This window comes from Achroia grisella, unplaced genomic scaffold (assembly GCF_030625045.1).
Source record: "Achroia grisella isolate CSIRO2021 unplaced genomic scaffold, CSIRO_AGI_Agris_v1 utg146, whole genome shotgun sequence".
Taxonomy (NCBI): domain Eukaryota; kingdom Metazoa; phylum Arthropoda; class Insecta; order Lepidoptera; family Pyralidae; genus Achroia; species Achroia grisella.
Window position 1 is genome coordinate 24,729 of NW_026712636.1, and position 18,407 is coordinate 43,135.

At 31.5% G+C, this 18,407-nt stretch overlaps 2 protein-coding genes across 2 annotated transcripts; both read left to right on the top strand.

Annotated features, from left to right (window-relative positions):
- The first annotated feature begins 7,774 nt into the window (after positions 1-7,774).
- LOC131855633 (speckle targeted PIP5K1A-regulated poly(A) polymerase-like) lies at positions 7,775-13,829 on the top strand. Its single transcript, XM_059206928.1, has 4 exons — positions 7,775-7,866; positions 8,255-8,518; positions 11,234-11,389; positions 12,092-13,829. The coding sequence occupies exons 1-4, from the start codon at positions 7,794-7,796 to the stop codon at positions 13,597-13,599; spliced, it is 2,001 nt and encodes a 666-aa protein (XP_059062911.1). The 5' UTR covers positions 7,775-7,793; the 3' UTR covers positions 13,600-13,829.
- Positions 13,830-15,234: 1,405 nt separating this feature from the next.
- Positions 15,235-18,345, top strand: LOC131855579 (terminal uridylyltransferase Tailor-like). The gene is made up of 3 exons (XM_059206858.1): positions 15,235-15,459; positions 16,072-16,227; positions 17,126-18,345. The coding sequence occupies exons 1-3, from the start codon at positions 15,447-15,449 to the stop codon at positions 18,178-18,180; spliced, it is 1,224 nt and encodes a 407-aa protein (XP_059062841.1). The 5' UTR covers positions 15,235-15,446; the 3' UTR covers positions 18,181-18,345.
- The last annotated feature ends 62 nt before the right edge of the window (positions 18,346-18,407 follow it).

Sequence of the window (18,407 nt, forward strand, 5' to 3'; positions counted from 1 at the left end):
CAACTCCAAGTTACTTAAAGACAACATCATTTCTCGTGCACGGAAGACACGATTGACTACAAAAGATATCGATTTACCAGGCGAACAGAAACATATTTTTATTAATGAACACCTCACTCCGTACAACAAACAGTTATTAAAAAAATCTAAAGACCTGGCCAAAGTTAAAAAATATCAGTTTGTGTGGATAAAAAATGGCAGCATTTTCATACGAAAGGACGATACTGCACATGCAATTCAAATTTTTACCGAAGAAGATTTAAAAAAGATCAGTGCATAACAATAAACAGTTATAATACTTCCTATTTATTAGTGATTCAGAGTTATTTTTGTCTATATTTACAACACCGTTATTTCAATACATTATTACCTAACATTATTATTCGTTATTCGATTAAAGTAAAACACAATACACAAGTAATATCGATGATTACAGTAAAATCAATAATGTTTTTATTAAAAATATTTGTTCAGCTAATACAGTCTGTGTATGCTGGCTTGGTCTATGACTGTTATACACAAGTACACAATAGTATCGTAAGTTTTTACAAATTACAATTTGAGTGGTGTCTTTGTAAAAGTATATTGGCGATATATATTTTCATATACACCGTGTACATCCAAAGACTTTATCCATCTTATTTTTTAGTTAATAAAATAAAATTGATGTACAATAATCTATCTCTGTGTACACTACATAACACATATATATACATTTACACTGCAAGCGCGGATAGTATTAGAACGCGAGCAATGGTAATTCATTACATGACTCACTCAAGTATTGTACTACGGTTGTGCACCGTACCTATAACCGCCAAAGTATATTGCACTAAGAGGAGAACGTCAAACTATAATTTCTTATTGCAATACCCTCGAGATTCGAACAAACATAAATTATTGTGCGTGTATAAACCGTTTAAAAGATTAACAATATTATTTAAAATATATTTTTGTACTAATAAAATTATTAACTCCAGGAACTGTGACTATGATAAACAGTTGCAGAGTGTATTTGAATGGAATGGCAACCAACCAAGGCTAGGTAATGGCTTGGAACACTTATTCATTATATTATCATTATATATCACAGATGAGAAAATGTTGCATGTGTTACAATTTTGCGATGGATACTTAATAATACGACAAAATCATAATCATTACTATTCTATTTTCGATATAGTATGGTTGAACGAGTTGTTTTTATGCCTGATGCAAGTTTACAAAACTTTAATAGCAATATTAAACAGCGCTGTTTGTATGTTTGTGCATACTATCGTAATGGTGGGTTTTAAGCGATCTTTCATTTTATTTATTGTATATAATTATATACAAATAGTGTTAATTATTGATATTTTCTTGAGTTTATGGAAACGGGTTTTGATCACAGTATTATATTTAAGTTTCTACATTATAAATTCAAGTATAAAAATCTATAAATTATGTGTCCGTCATGAGATAGATAAACTAGTAATAAAAATGGATTATTCATTCCAAACAACAGTAGATGATGTGTTCAATCGTATATTCGGTAATCAGCTGTTCAACACTCTGTATAGATTACTTTTTAAATGTGTGTGTCACTACACAGTAATTGTTAACTCTCATATATACATACATAAATCATGTCATTATACTCATACAAATAATTTACTTTTAAATAAATATTATTGGAGTATTAGTCTATCACAGTGTTGAGTTCAAAAAGCAAAAAACCAAAAAATTTGAGATATTCTACCAGAATACTCGCGGGATTCGTACTAAATGCCTACAACTACGACAACAAATCTTATGTAATGAATATGACATTATTATCATAACCGAGACATGGCTACATGAGGGAATTTACGACAGAGAATTTTGTGATGAGCGATATGACGTTTTCCGATGTGACCGTGACCCAGTATCAAGTAGAAAAAAGGGGAGGTGGCGTAATGATATTAGTTCGTAACGAGTTATGTGCCGCCCTCTGCGATTTTACAGAGCATAAACCACCGTCAGAGATGGTAACGATAATGATACCAGCGCGAGCGCTTGCGGCTACCGCTAACTTATATATTACTGCGGCATATATTCCACCTAATTCTGAACGTATCCCTGTAGATATAGACATCTTATTGAGAAATGTAAAAACAACTATAGAAATTACACAAAACTTTCAAAATTATTTAGTGATTGGTGATTTTAATCTACCCTGTATTACATGGGACATCGATGGCCCTACGCATATAACTACAGGTAATATTGATGTTCAGAGGGCGGGCAAGATACTGACAGATGATATGAGTTTGCTAGGCTTCAAACAATTTAATACAACAAAAAATCATGCCGGTAACACCCTAGATTTAGTTTTCTGTAATCTCCCTCTTGATATAATAAATTGTAGTTCACCGCTTGTTAACATTGATGGCGCACACCCAGCACTCTCAATAGATGTCTTAGATCTATCTGTGACACCATTAGTCGAAGCAACTGTACCTAAATATAATTTCAGATTAGGTAATTATGAAGAGATTAATACAGCTTTTAGTACAATTAACTGGGACTCGCTATTTAAAGGTAACTCAACAGAAAAAGCATGTGAAACCTTCTATGGAATTGTCAATGATACCATATGTCAATATATACCGCTTAAGGCCAAACATAGTACTCACAAATATCCTATCTGGTATAGCCTCGCCTTAATTAAAATTATTAAAGAAAAATCTAAAGCGCATAAAAAATGGAAAAAGTATGGTAACGAAATGGATTATGATGAATTTGCATTCTTACGAAAACGTCAACATCGCGTACAGATGAATTGTTTCTCAAGTTTTACTAAGCGAACCGAACAAGCAATTAAATATAGTTCAAAAGCATTCTGGTCTTATATTAAATCTATACGAGGCGGATCCAACTATCCAACAAATTTACATATGGCAAAAATGAGTTTACAGACGGTAAACTAATTTGTGACGCATTTAATAATTTTTGGAAGTGTATTTCTGTCACCCTCAACCGATACAATTGAGGCGGAAGAATCTATCTCTTATAAAGACAATATTTCAAGATTATCAATATCTGTTTCAGCAGTTGAAAAGCTTTATTACATCTGAATGTATCAAAAGGAGCTGGATGTGATGGTATACCACCGATATTTTGGCGAAACTGTTCTAAAACTCTAAGTCTCCCGTTAACAAAAATTTTTAATATGTCTCTTATAGGGTATATTCCCTGATGTTTGGAAAAAAGCGCATATAGTACCAATACACAAAAAAGGAACCAAAATAAATGTAGAAAATTATAGAGGTATATCAATATTAAATACAGTGAGCAATCTTTTTGAAAGGCTGGTTCTTGATTTCATATATCCAGTCATACATAAATATCTACCAGATTCTCAACATGGATTCCTTAAAAAGCGTTCCAATGTCACCAACTTGACATGCTTTTCTAATTATATCCTAACTAATATGGATAAAGGTGGTCAAGTTGACGTCATTTACACTGGATTTCGAGAAAGCATTCGACCGCGTGGATCATCTGATCCTTCTGGGAAAACTCCAAACTCTGGGAATTCATGGGGACTTGCTTAGATGGATTGAATCGTATCTAAACAAACGCTCTCAGGCTGTTGTGATTGGGGGTTATAGATCAGATTTTATTGAGATACCGTCAGGCATTCCTCAAGGCTCCCACTTAGGACCTCTACTTTATAATGCTTACATATTTGATATTCCCACTTGTCTTACTTCCGTGAAACATCTAATGTACGCAGATGACAATATATTTCTTAAAATTGACAAATTAGAAGACTGCATAAAAATACAATCTGATCTAAGAGCTCTATTTCGTTATTACTCTGATAATAAAATAACAGTAAATATCAGCAAATGTGAGTGCATCAGTTTTACCAGAAAACCTAACCCTATTACATTTTTATATAATTTTAATGATGTCCCTATAAAGAGATCTAAGGTAGTAGGGATTTAGGAGTCTATTTAGATAATAAAATGTTATTTACAGAACATATTGATAAAATTACCAATAAAGCGTATAGAAATCTTGGATTTATAATGAGAAGTAGTAAATCTTTTAATGATATTAACACCATAAAAATTTTGTATTACGCTTATGTCAGAAGTACTATCGAGTATGCTAGTACGGTTTGGTTCCCACAGTATAATATTCACAAAGATCGCTTAGAACGTTTACAGAAGATATTTATAAAAAATCTAAATTACCGATTTCGTAAGCCAAATTCAGCTGTTTATAAGGATAACTATAAACATATACAATATATTGACACTTGAAGATAGACGTAAGCTGACGGATATCTGTTTATTACATGATATAGTAAACGGACGTCTCGATTGTCCAGATTTAGTATCGAGTATATCATACAATGTACCAATTAAACGTTCACGACGCAACACTCCACCATTACTACACATACAAAGAGCATACACCAACTACGCAAGGAACGCGCCACGAATACGACTACCGAAGCTGTATAACGATGTTTTTAGTGAAATCGATATATTCAGCATAAAAAAGGTAACATTTAAATCTAATGCTACACAGTTATTACTTCGTAGAAACTAACTAGTAAAATTTGCATAAATTAGATGGTATAAGCATTATATTGTATAAATTAGACTTGTGGATAAACAGAACAATAATATGTTAATACTTTAGTGATGTAATACTGAATATTGTAATTGTGAGAAAACCTTTAATTGGCCTTATATTTAAGTACATATTATTTGTTATTATTTGTATTTCGCTGTTGGTTTTCAAAATAAAATAAAAAAAAAAAAAAAAAAAAAATTGAGATCTAAACGTCATTTTTTTCTTTATTTATCATATTAATTGCAGTAATTTCAACACGTTGATGTCGATTTTCTAAGTAACTATTGATCCATTTTAGTACTACACCTCTAATACCATAGCAATATAATTTATCAAGAAGTCTGTCATGGTTAACGAAATCAAAGGCTTTACTCATATCTAGAAAAAGTTGTGTGTAGGGGATTCGTTCATTTAGACATTCAGTTATATATTTAATTGCTAAAACATGCAAGTGTCGTAGATCTGTTTTTTATGAAACCAAATTGTTCATTGTTTTAAAATGTCTGATGATATTATAAAATTATAGTGGTTTATTATACATGACTTTTTCAAATACTTTAGACAGAACTGGAGGTAATGATGATAATTGTCTAAATTATTGCGATTGCCTTTTTAAAAAGGTTTAACTATTGAGTATTTCAGACGTTTTAAAAAATCACCTTGTGTATGAAAGACAAATTAATTATATAAGTTAATGGATGTGCTAAAGATGATGCACATTTTTTAAAATGTTTTTTTTATACAGTCATATCCTGTTGAATTTGTGTTTTTTAATGCTTAAAAATATATGATTTTATAAATGTCCTCTTCTGTCACTGGCGTTAAAAACATGCTTTTACTGTTACTAATAATGTTATGTTTATTTGGTCTATGTATTTTGTTATTATTAATATTTGTAATGTCAATGAAGTATTTATTAAATAGGTTTGCAATTGAATTTAAGTCATTGTATTCTATGTCATTATGTTTAATTATGTGTATGTCATATATTTATTATTGTACTGTCAATATTGTATAAAAATTAAGCAAGCGGCCCTGCATATATTTTTAGAGTGGGTTATATATCTAGTATTATCTATTTGTTGTGCGTTTTGAATACATCTTTTTAAAATTTTTGTATAGTGTGATGATGGTGCTTCACTAAATAAGTTAAATAATACAACATTGTTTTAGTTGAAGGGATTAAAAATGTAGTGGATATTCTAACATAGCCAAACTATTAAGTATTTTAGTCCACAGTAAAAATAAGTCGTAAGTGCTATGACATCTTAGTTCTCCAGAATAGCAACGCACGAGTGATATTGCACGCATAACGCGAGCACAGATCTTACAAAATAAATCATTATATTTTTTAATTTATCTATTTAAAATGTAATGTTAATATTGGAGACTAGACATCGGAAATTATGAAAATAGTATTTTTTCTAAATGTGATTATTTAATTATTACTTCGCCAAGTGCCTATAAAAAGATAAATGTGATCGTTTCGCTAAACCCAAGTAGCATCCCATTCCGTTTCGTCAAAATACTTTTACGCCTCTTCATGACAGTATCTATAACCCTTTAACTCCTCTCTACTTGAAGAAGCGGGCTATCTATAAATCGAATACGAATATATCTTTGTTTTGTTTATTATTGTGTTTTTATTTTTTTTATCCATAATTGTGTACGTAAATTTTTTTTTTTGTGAAAGTCGTTGAGTGAAAAGAAATCAGTTACTCAAAAAAGTTTCACTCAGCGTTGCATTCATTAAAATTAAACGATATATATTATGAAACTTAAGTCGGGTATTCCCCTATAAGATTAGATTTTGTATTGCGACATATTATATTGGTTAGATAGTGAGATTAGAACATCCGGATATAATCACGCTTATACATTTCAATAAATTTAAATTAAAATCAGTTTATAAACAGTGAACCCGATTGCATTAACTCGTGCGATACATTAATGGAGGATAATAAGACGTACATAAAGTCAGGTCGCTGGAACAGCTAGTTCCTAATAAATGAAATTCGTTTCCATTGTTTTTTTACATGAAGAACGAAGGTCAACCAGATTAGACATCACTAGCAATGGAGCTACCATTTTAATAATAATAAATATATAAATAAGAAACTGAGGAATACATATACTGGATAATAATAATAATCAGACAGGCCAAAAAATATGTTGCCACAAAGAAAGCGGCAAATATTATTTAATAAAAAAAGTTCCCCACTACCAATAATTCTCTCTTATTATTCATTCATAATTTAAGAGCTACGCTCTTGTCGGTGGAGCTCTTGCCACTTTATTATACTAGTTCCAATACATAACATCAAATCAATAAAAACTTATTCAACGTATAAAGAAAGATTGACCCATTTTCGTAATAGATGACAAATTTTCTAAAGCGGTCATTACATTAGTCATTGTATCGCATTATCTTTACTATCACCAATAATATCCGCTGTCACAATTTGTTAATATGTACTTAGTCGTAGTGTATATGTGAGTGTAAGCATTAATGTGCTTTGTTTATGCTATAACAAGGTCTTATAATTGGACCTCTTAAGTTATGATATGTATATAAGATTTTAATAGTGTTTTATTTTTTCGTTGTTTGTATTTAATAGTGCATATAACAATCAAAAACGTATTCCAAATAGTTATTCGGTACCATTCAAGGTGAGATTAAAAAAAATTTTAACCTCTATATATTTCTGAAACTATGAAACTGTATCTGTCTGTTTCGTTTTCACTAGAAAGAATGGGCTGATATTCACGTTCAGGCCGGACGACCCGTGCTGACGACGCTTTCGATTGAAGCATTGTCTCGTTCGAATTGATTATGTGAGCTTACTGTAAAGGGCTGAGCGTATTTTAATAAAATTCACTGAAAGATGAACTGTTGGATTTTAATTTTTTTTTTAATCTTATCCATTACAAAAGAAATCTAATCTTTCATTATTACAATGTCATTTACATTTTAATAAATATGTTGTTTTTTCTAATGTACAAATTATTTTTAACGCCCATTCATTCATAATTTCAGAGCCATTCTGTATAAATGTTGATACGACCTGACTCCAATTTAGTCCTTAATTTGCTTGATGTAACTGATACATAGAAGAAAATATTTATTGATTGGTCATCAGACAAAAATTTTTGTTTCAGGTAAGAGAATATATCCATGAATAATGGAAGTCGCGAAAGCATCAAGGGATCGCGGGCCAGACGCACCAAGCAACCCTTGCATGGTACTTGTTTCTGGTGAGTATATAAAATCAATGGTATGATTGTTACCTATTTTTTTATTGTAAATAAAATGGAAAAGAACTTGATGACTTAGCCGATTCAAAATTGCAAATATCGCCTATATTTGAATTACATACACTTTTAAATATTACTTATTGAAAAGTTGGTAAAGGTACTATATTTTTCTCATAAATTTTTATTATTAACCTGTTACTAACATTTTCACTATAAGGTTTTTTGACAATAAACCGTATATAAATATATTGCATCCGAACGCACCGAATGAGTGGTAGAATAAATATGTATGTATGTAATAAAATGACGAAATTGTTTTAGCACTGGACTAAATAGAACTTACTAATTTTGAAGTTTTTTACTAAGTAATAATGTTTTTTTTTTCAAGGTTATCCTGCATACACACAACCACAAGATCTAGGTCGTACATTTACACAATTTGGTAAAGTGAAAATAGACAAAATCAATCAAAAGTTTGCAACGCTCTCGTTCTCGAATTCTATGGAAGCGAAGAGCGCGATAAAGGAGTCGAAAAGAATTACCATCTATGGATCGTTCCTCACAGTGCAGCCACACAGTGCAGTAGCTGTGGAGAATCATAACAGACAAAATAATAACAGGAAGAGGGAATTTCCTCGCAGTAAAGAGAAAGGTAATGCTAATTTGAAGTTAAACATTTATATTCTTGAATATTATTGTTTTTATCTATCTGGGTATGAATATATATATGTATGGTATTTAAAAAAATCTATGTAGTTGTATGAGTTGTTTAGTACCTATAACACAAGCTCTGGTTGTGTCTATATGCTGCTATGTCAATTATACTGAGATTTTATTATTATTATTATTATTAGTTATCATTATTGTAAAAAGTAAGAGTATAGCAACTTACTAAGATTATAAACGCGAAAATTTGTGAGTATGGATGTTTGTTACTCTGTCTCTTAAAAACTACTGAGCGGCTTTTGATGAATCTACAATAATATAGCTATACATTAAAATGACATAGACTACTTTTTAAAAAAATATGTGTATTGGGTGAAATACCATGATATATATCCAGTAAATGTGATGCAGACGAATTTTCGCGGATCAGCTAGTAGTGTAATATGGGTATAACCTTTTAGCTTTCTTATACAAACAATATATTAAGGGGGTCTTCCTATGTGACGGCCTGTTTTTTAGGGATATTTTAGGATTTTTTTTCTACGACCAGTAAATATTTAGAGCTTCAAGTTTTTTATCATTTATTAACACATATTTGGACAGTATAAATATAAAATTTCAGCTAAAAATATTCAGTCAAACTAGAGTTACAGCGCTCTGAACACCCCCGCCTCGAAAAAAAGAGCTCCCACTTCCTCCACGATTCCGGCTGATCGGCTTATCTGAAAAAAAAAAAAAAACGGCGTTTTAATTTGTAGGCTTAAAAGCACGGAATGACCTATAATCAAATGAATATAAAAAAAATTGGATTTTTGATAGACATTTGAAATAAAATTTGCAAATTAGGCGTTTTTTTTTTGTTTTTTGCTATAAAAAAATCGAAGTTTTGAAAATTTTCGATTGATAATAGTTCATTCCATGCGTTTACATATATTGAGTGTGCCCTGTAAATTTCAAGTAATTCGGTCCAGCCGTTTCTGAGATACAATGGAGGAAAGTTTGAAAAACACAGTTTTGAGAAAAACGCGTTTAAAGTTTCAAGTCCGTTAAAAACTATTAAAATATCAACTTACTCTCAATCGGCGATGCCTGGTCCATAGAGTATTCCTTCCTCTTCCTCGTGAAACTCTTTTAAAGCAGATTGTTCAGCTCTTGAGTCAATCCTGGCTTGTTTAACGACATCACTTACGCGCCGCTCAGAGCGTAAGATTCGCTTTTCATCCCGTTTCTCAACATACGCTTGGGCTTCACGACCAACAGGGCATCCCATAATCGACATAACTTTTAAAATACCTTGAAAACCTTCATTAAAGATAATAACTGCTAAGTAGCTAGCAATTTCAACAACTTTGGGACCAGAATGAAGATGTTTAGGAGCGAAAGTCCAAATCAAAGAATTCAAAGATTCGTTATTGTTTTGTGTCTCTGCTCCTAAACAACGAATTAATAATTCGTCTTTCGATAAATCTTCGAAAACCGGTTTGATAGCTTCTTGGACTTGCGGAATTAGAGGTGGTTTATCGTGATGAAATTGGTCCAGTTCATTATTAGCTTCAGCCTTACGCCATTTACACCAACTGTCTTCGCCTTCTGGACAAAATTGATGCTGAGGGTTTTCATCAGAAGAACCAATCCACTCGTACTTCCTTTCCGTCCACTCATTATGAAAAAAAATAATTTGTAGCTGTTGCTCTCTTCGAAGTTCAACCAAGACTAAAATAACTTCGGTAAAATATTATAACAATAGAAATTTCTGTTTAAGTCTGTAGAAACGTGTCTAAACTTGTATAAACAAATATATTAATAAAAGGGAGGCCAGGTATAAAGCCGACGGTACACAATAGGCCCGGTCTCTTACTGCCAACTCACCGCTCCGAACCGCTCTTTCTTTTACCTGCTGTATCTTTAAAACGACTTCGAATTTTCTAAAATCGCTTTACTACCGTATTCTAGACATGTTAAGGGAGCAATTTATGAAAAAAAAAATCGATTTTTTCAACCCATCACATAGGAAAACACCCTTAAAGCATATAACTTACTTTTTTTCGTAACTGGAAGAACAACAGAACTGTCGATCTAGGTATATCTTTTACCTTATGTAAAACAGCCCTACGGATCTCGAGTCTTATAATAACGCAATATCCGCCCAGCCCCAAATCTAAGGGCGCCTTGGGGGCAACATAGGCCCTTGAGTGGAACTTAGCAGATGCGTGGAATGGATGGTGCGCCAAAAATGATAAGTTGTGTATTCACACAACTTATCATTTTTGACGCACCTTTCACAACTTGTCCACGGACAGACGGCGATGGCCGTAAATAAAAGTAGATTGTTTGTGTTCAATTTCATTCATTTGAAAATGAAAGATATACCAGTTAAAAAAACCACATTAATTGACAGCAATACCAATTAGATAAATTGTATATGTATTTTGAAAAAATCTTGGCCGGAGAGGAAGCGCGTGGAGTTTTAGGGGGACAGCCTATTTTAGTTTTTGCTCCGCCTCAAAAAATATGAAGATCCGGGGCTGTATCTGTCTCATCTATTTCAGCCGTCAGACAACTGGTTTTCTAAGCTGTGTTTCGGTGATATATTAGTGATACTATTATTTTAAAATGCAATCATTAGTTAAGAATGTATTTTGACAAGTTCTTTACTGAAGGCAATTACTTTAATTTTTAATATGACAAATGTAACTTTCAGGTGTAATCATCCACCCCAAAGATATTGATCTCTCTGGGGACTTTTCACAGCAGGTTGATAATATCCTATTGGCGATCAGACTAACACAGGAGGAAGTTCTCAGGATTAGTTTACTCTACTCTGACTTGGAGAGTGCTTTACAGACTGAGTGGCCAGGCATGTATAAGTCCAAAGTTCTAGTTTTAATTAAATATGATAAAATTGTAAATCAGCTGTTCTACCTTCTGGAAACTAATGTCGATCATATGACTTTGAAATGGGGCCCCTTTTTATAGTTTTAAATTGTATGCTAGCAATATACCAAACTAACATAAATGCGATTGTATCTGTTTATCTGTTCGGCCTAGATTGTATCATGGGGATGGATATGGACTGTATTTTATCTTAAAAAATAACTTCTAAGACTGTGAAATCCCCTATTTCACCCCATACAAAGTTACTTGTAGTCACAAGTAATATGTAGTAAATGTTCAAGTTATTTTGAAAAATGGAAATAACTGACATTAAAATCTGTATTTATATTATTGACCTGAGTATATTAAATTCAGATCCAGAGTAAATCTGCCGAATCTACACTGTGAGCAACATGTTGATGTACTAATAGCTCATGCTGATGATACACAGTTCTAATGTTTTGTTTTCACATTGTAAATTATAATAAGCAGTGAACTATATGGGTTTTTATGTTTTTTTTTAGTAGTAGAGTAGAGTAGATGGCTCTAATGTTTCCCATTTTAGTATTTTGTAAATTGACTAAATACTGCTAATAATATTCTTACCAATATATAATAACGTTACAAAACGATGCTTAATATTTCTTCACAGTATTCTTAAAACGTTTATATTTCTACTTCACAGGTTGCGCAGCTATCCCATTCGGTTCCATTCCGACAGGGCTCGGAATCAAGACGAGTGATGCTGACTGCTTCGTTAAAGTCCCACCTCAATATCGTATTCCCAATGTAAATTTTGTGAACAAAGCGACACGAATCCTTCGCCAATATCCTCAAATCTTCTCCGAAATCTTGTCCATACCGCGCGCTAATACACCAATAGTTAAATTCTTCCACAACCCCACTTCTACCAACTGTGATGTCTCATTTAAAACAGAACTTGGTGCTAGGAACAGCGTCTTAATCAATTTTCTCCTTCGAACTGACCCAAGACTAATTCCAATGGCTGTTCTCATTAAATACTGGGCTAGAGTACATGAGGTCTCTGGCAGTGGTAAAGTCACCAACTATGCCCTCACCATGCTCATTGTTTTCTACCTTCAACAATGTACCAACCCCATCCTCCCCTCTATAATGTGGCTCCAGCAAGACCCCAAAAATGATTATATAGTTGATCACTGGAATACAGGATTCATGAGTCAACTTGATGGGCTCCCGAAATCATCTAACAGATCCTCAATATCAGAATTAATTGGTGGATTTTTTGAATACTATGCTGGGTTTAATTTCGAGGAAATGGTTATTTGTCCATACTTAGGTGAACCGGTGAAAAAAGATTTATTCAAAGATCCGAATAATTTACCCAAAGGATTTGAAAGATACAGAGATAACATAAAAAATCAGAACACGCCAGGGTTGCGTTTCACCACGTCATGGTGCGCACAAGATCCATTTGAACAGTGCCATAACATTGCTTCGCCAGTCTCTAGTCGGCACGCCAGTAATATCAAGGAATACTTCAGGTTTGCGTCAAGTGCTTACATAAAGGACAAGCCCAACAAATGTGAAAACTTCCTGAAAATGATTCTTCTAGAAAAACCCAAAATTAGTAAAGAGAGAGGTCATCCAGAGTTTAGATCCAATTTGTTCCCGAAATTTATAAACAACATCATCGATCCGGATTGGAAGTCAGTAGTGCGAAATATTATTCTGCTAATATTTGAAAGTATGCTGAAAATTAAACTTGGTAAAGTAGAAGAAAAAGTAAACCCTGATTCAAAGAAAGAAAAAGAGAAGTATATGGGCGAGGTTACAAAACCAATATGGAAGAGAAAGCAAGCTTCTAAAATGCCAGGAATTATGAACCTAGATTTGCAACAGCAACAAGCGAGAATAACGGAGGAGATTTTGAAATCTGAACTCGAACAAATCAGTATTCAGTTTCAAATGATAATGACATACTGCCACAATCCTAAGCGGGCTGTGGTATCGATTAAGCTGAACAATGGCAACATAGGTACCTTCAAGGAATTCGGCAAATTTTTCGTCTCTGTATTACAGAGCTGGTTCACGCACCTACTGGCACCTTACACAAGAAGTTGTAATAACGACACTGCGGCGAAGATAGCTGAGACAATTAAATTTCTTGACAGCAATCGTGATGGTTACCATTGTGACTCATCGAGTGAATAAGAATTGAAGGCTGCACCATTTCCACGGTGTAGCCTTAATCTCAGCTCTGGCTCCATACGAAACACACCACGCTATAACTTAACCATATATCCCGCGATGAAACCAATGTAAACATCATTCTGTCAGAGTTTTATTTTATCGTAGTAGATAAACTCTATTTTAATATTAAGCTATAATTATTGTCTTTTTTATAATTTCATTTTATAGAATTGTATTCATGACTTAAAATATTGTTGGTTTTCTATTAATATAAAATGAAACTAAATATTCACATTCAGTGTTAGATTTTAAATAGTGACCAATATATAATGACAAACATAGTGATTTATTAATTATTGTTATAAAATCATTTTAAATATGTTAACACCATGAATATTAAAGCTTTGCTCATGGTGATATGAATAGATCGATCTATTTTCTGACATCTTTGAATTTAATACTTTTATTTTATATATTCTGCAAGAGGTATACTAAATCAAACCGCGAGACCAGATATTATGGTGTATGATTTTAACCTGGTGTCTCAAATTTTGACTTACGCTTTGTACTTACATAAATAGGTGAAAACAAATTATCAGCATTTTTTTCATTAAATATGTATTATGAATTAACGATAAAGTTCGCGTTCTTGTCATTTAACAAATACTAGTACTTCGTTTTGTGTAAATTATACTTTGGTAGGTACCATAAGGGAAGAAATTTTGTATGATACGTAAAATAATTTAATATTTGTAATATATACATATTAACAGTATGGCCTGTGGTGTGTAGTATTGGTACATGATTTGATCATTAGGTAACGATTGGAGTTTTAAAGAATTTTATAAAATAATAAGCTACAAAGCTTCTAAAGAAGCTATATCCGTTAGAAATAACAATTGAATAAACAAAAATTGACATTGTTAAAAATACCTTCACCTTCAGTTTGTTACATTTGAAGTAGACAGTACATGTGTCAATGTGTACAAGATGAACGAGTATTTACTTTATAGTAAATATATACTCTTAGATCATGTTAATTAGACTTTCCTGACAGTTAATTTGATCCAACATATGAACAAATTTAAATAGATAATAGATTTTATTTTAAGAATTACTGTAGTATGTAAGAAATAAAATTTAAAAGACTATTTTTTATAATATTCACTCTCCTTATGTTCTCATTCTTAATCATTCTTATAATACTCTTTCTAAAATATATATTAGATTCATCTGGCAACACATCCTAGTGTTCACATAATCATAAACACTATACCAATATACCTGTCATACGTAACGTATAACGTACCATTACTAGAATCAACTAATACACGAATTATTGTCTTTCTGTATGTTGTTTAATTAATTTAATTATTCAAATGTACTACTACCTTTAAACCAATTTATGACTTCATCATAGCAACTATCGCAGAATAAAAATTATTGACACAAATATGAAAAACAATGGAACATAATCTTATAATCAACTAAAAGGTTTGGCAAGCTCGTCTTGAAGAATTTAGAATTTTTGGAAAAGTTACTGAAGATTAAGCAGTATGTCTTGTACCTTTGCCTATCCATTTGTGGATAAAATATACTACTAACAATACAGTAGTTGTTTAAATGTCAATAACATACTCTCTCTGATCTGTGCTTCTGACTTAACAATAGGATTGACATAACAACAACTCAAAGCAGCTGCTTGTTATTTCTCAATTCTATATTAACTCATCTAACTTAATCTGATTAAATATTTCTTGTTATGATTTGAATACAATTTTAATTGTACTTTGCAAAGGTGTACATAATTATACCTAGTAATCACTTTGTTATTATTTACGATTGAAGCTTCTCACTCAAATGAAATAATGGAATATAAAAGTAAGTTTACTTCGCTATTGACTTGAACTAACAAAATATATTTTTTAGAAACCTTTTGAAATAATTTGACTTTATATACATTGAATTAAGTTTTAATTGAATATCGGACACGGTCACTCCTCGATCGTTTCTTTATTCCATAGCAATGAGGACTAAATTACTACTGTCTGTATCAAGGTTTGAACAAATCATATCCGTGAGTACGCGTTATCCGTCAGCCTGTACATAAGTCATTCGGATGTTTCACGTTCCTGCTATGCTCCCATGAAGCTGCAAAGGGCAATTACTGCCAACTTAATTACAATAATTTAAAAAAGTAAACCAAACAGCACCCCATTACATAGATATATCCATCGCCTCCCAAAACCTAATGGAGGTATAAAAGTCATTTTAAAATTAAATTTTCTTTTCTTTTTCAAATAATAATTATATCATAGTTAATATTTGATATTACATTAGAAACAACAAATTCAAATTAATACATTACAGTATATAGGTGTATTATTTGTAATTAAATAGTTGATTCCTTTATGTAGACAATTTTATTATACATATAGAATATAGTAGCAAATATTGATAAAAACACTATAACTGTGCATATTTTTGTTATAGATGATATTTTGAGTACATCTTTACTAAAGCTACATGGAGATTTTAAATCACAAGTGAACTATTTATTACAAAATGTAAGATTATCAAGGAATGATGTGGAAAATTTGACATGGCTTTTCTCAGACCTGGAACAATCCCTACAAAGGGTTTGGCCTGGTAAATACTTACAGTATTTGAATTGTTTTTATACATAGAACTTTTTGTTCAGTTTTAAGATTTTTAAAAAGTATACATGTATGTTATATAATGTTAAAATATATATGTTATTGCACTTGTAATACCTATTACATCTATGTAATACCTATTATAATCATCTTTATTTTTTAATGTTACAAGACTTACCAGTCTTGTAACATTAAAAAATAAAGATGATTATACAAAAATGTGAGCAAGGCTGGGCTTATATCTTCCAGCCAATCTAATGCTGTGACATAGTTAGTAGTTAGCAGGCAATGATAGTGCTCAAGTTTATTAATTACAACATTGTAATGTATACTTTAAAATTAATTAATTATAACTAATATAATAATGCACTATGTTATTAAATATTTTTAGAGACAATTTATCTACTTAATTGAAATATTTAAATCTTACTCTTAATTAGGTATGCCATTATTAAAACAACATAATAAAAAAAGCTAAATATCTTGGAAAGAAACAACTGTTGACTCAATATAATTGTTGATGTACTTAAACTTTTAATATATTTATAATAATATAAGATCTCAGGATAATTCACACACTATCATCTAGTCTTAAGCTTGATATGAGTACTAGATAACTGATACAAATACACATGTACATATTTTGTAAATATATACGTATTATACATAGAAAACACACAGACAGATACAAACATTGTATTTATGAGTGTTAGGAATCGAACTGGTGACCATTGGAAGTAAGGAGGTGTGGCATACCACTAGACCATAGAGACCATCTAATTCAAAATTAATCAAGTTTAGATAACCATTTTTATAATTAGAGTTTTACACATTTATTTATGTAAATATATTTTGCAACTACTCTGTATAAATTTTCCATAACTTTTCAGGTTGCATAGTAATGCCATTTGGCTCTATAGTAACAGGTCTTGGAATACAAACTAGTGATGCAGATTGCTATGTTTCAATACCAGATCATCTCAAGATAGCAGGTGAGAAGTATGTAATGCAAGCAAAGCATGCACTGATGAGGTTCTCTGTAAATTTCAAAGAACTGTTTGCAATAACCAATGCAAAAGTACCCATTGTGAAATGCTTCCATGTACCAACAGAATCTCATTGTGATATTAGTTTTAAATCAATCTCAGGGGTAAGAAATAGTAAATTAATAGCTTGTCTATTACAAAGTAACCCAAATGCACTGAATCTGGCTGTTTTAATAAAATACTGGTCAAAAGTGCATGGGATCACCGGCACTAATTTGTTGCCTAATTATGCTTTAACAATGATGGTAATATTTTACTTACAACAAATAAATGTCTTACCATCTGTTATACAACTGCAGAGAAATACAGAAGCAATCATGGTTGATGACTGGAACACAAGTTTCAATGAGGACTTCAATTTTAAATCCATGAATAATCTGTCACTGTATAAACTCTTAGGAGGGTTCTTTGAATATTACAGTACTTTTAATTTTAAAGAAAACATTGTGTCACCATATTTGGGACGGCCTTTAAGTGCAGAATTGTTTAAAGATGTTAAAATGGTTCCAAATCAATTTGCACTATATAAAAAGAATGTTATAAGTAAAGTATATAAGCCACTAAATGTAAATGGCATAATGTGTATACAAGACCCCTTTGACCATAGTAGGAATGTATCTGGAGCTGTGTATCTGAGATTAGCAGTCAATTTCTTTTTACATTTGAAGTATGCGACTGAAATGTACAAAGGATGCACTGAAAATGACTTCCTAGAAGGCCTCCTGTCAAAATCGTTAGCGCCAATTACTTTACAATCAACAAATAAAAAGAAAAGTAAGGTTCATAAGACTGGACAGGGTAAAATTAAGAAACAAACTAAAAGAAATAGCTATAACCACAGCAGTTTCCAATCACTGTTTATAGAAATTAATAAACTAATGAAAAATAATACAAAATAAAAGAGTTACATTATATAGTATTGTGTAGGAAAAGTAAACAAGTTTACTTGATAAGTGAAAGACTAAAAAGGATCATTTAATAAAAGGACAAAATCATAATGTTAAATGTGTATATGTTAAAATAATTTTCCTAAAATAATATAAAATAAATTTTGTCACACACACACATATTTTATCACATTTATTATGCCTCAGTGCATCAGCATGGGTAGGTTCCATATTGTTAG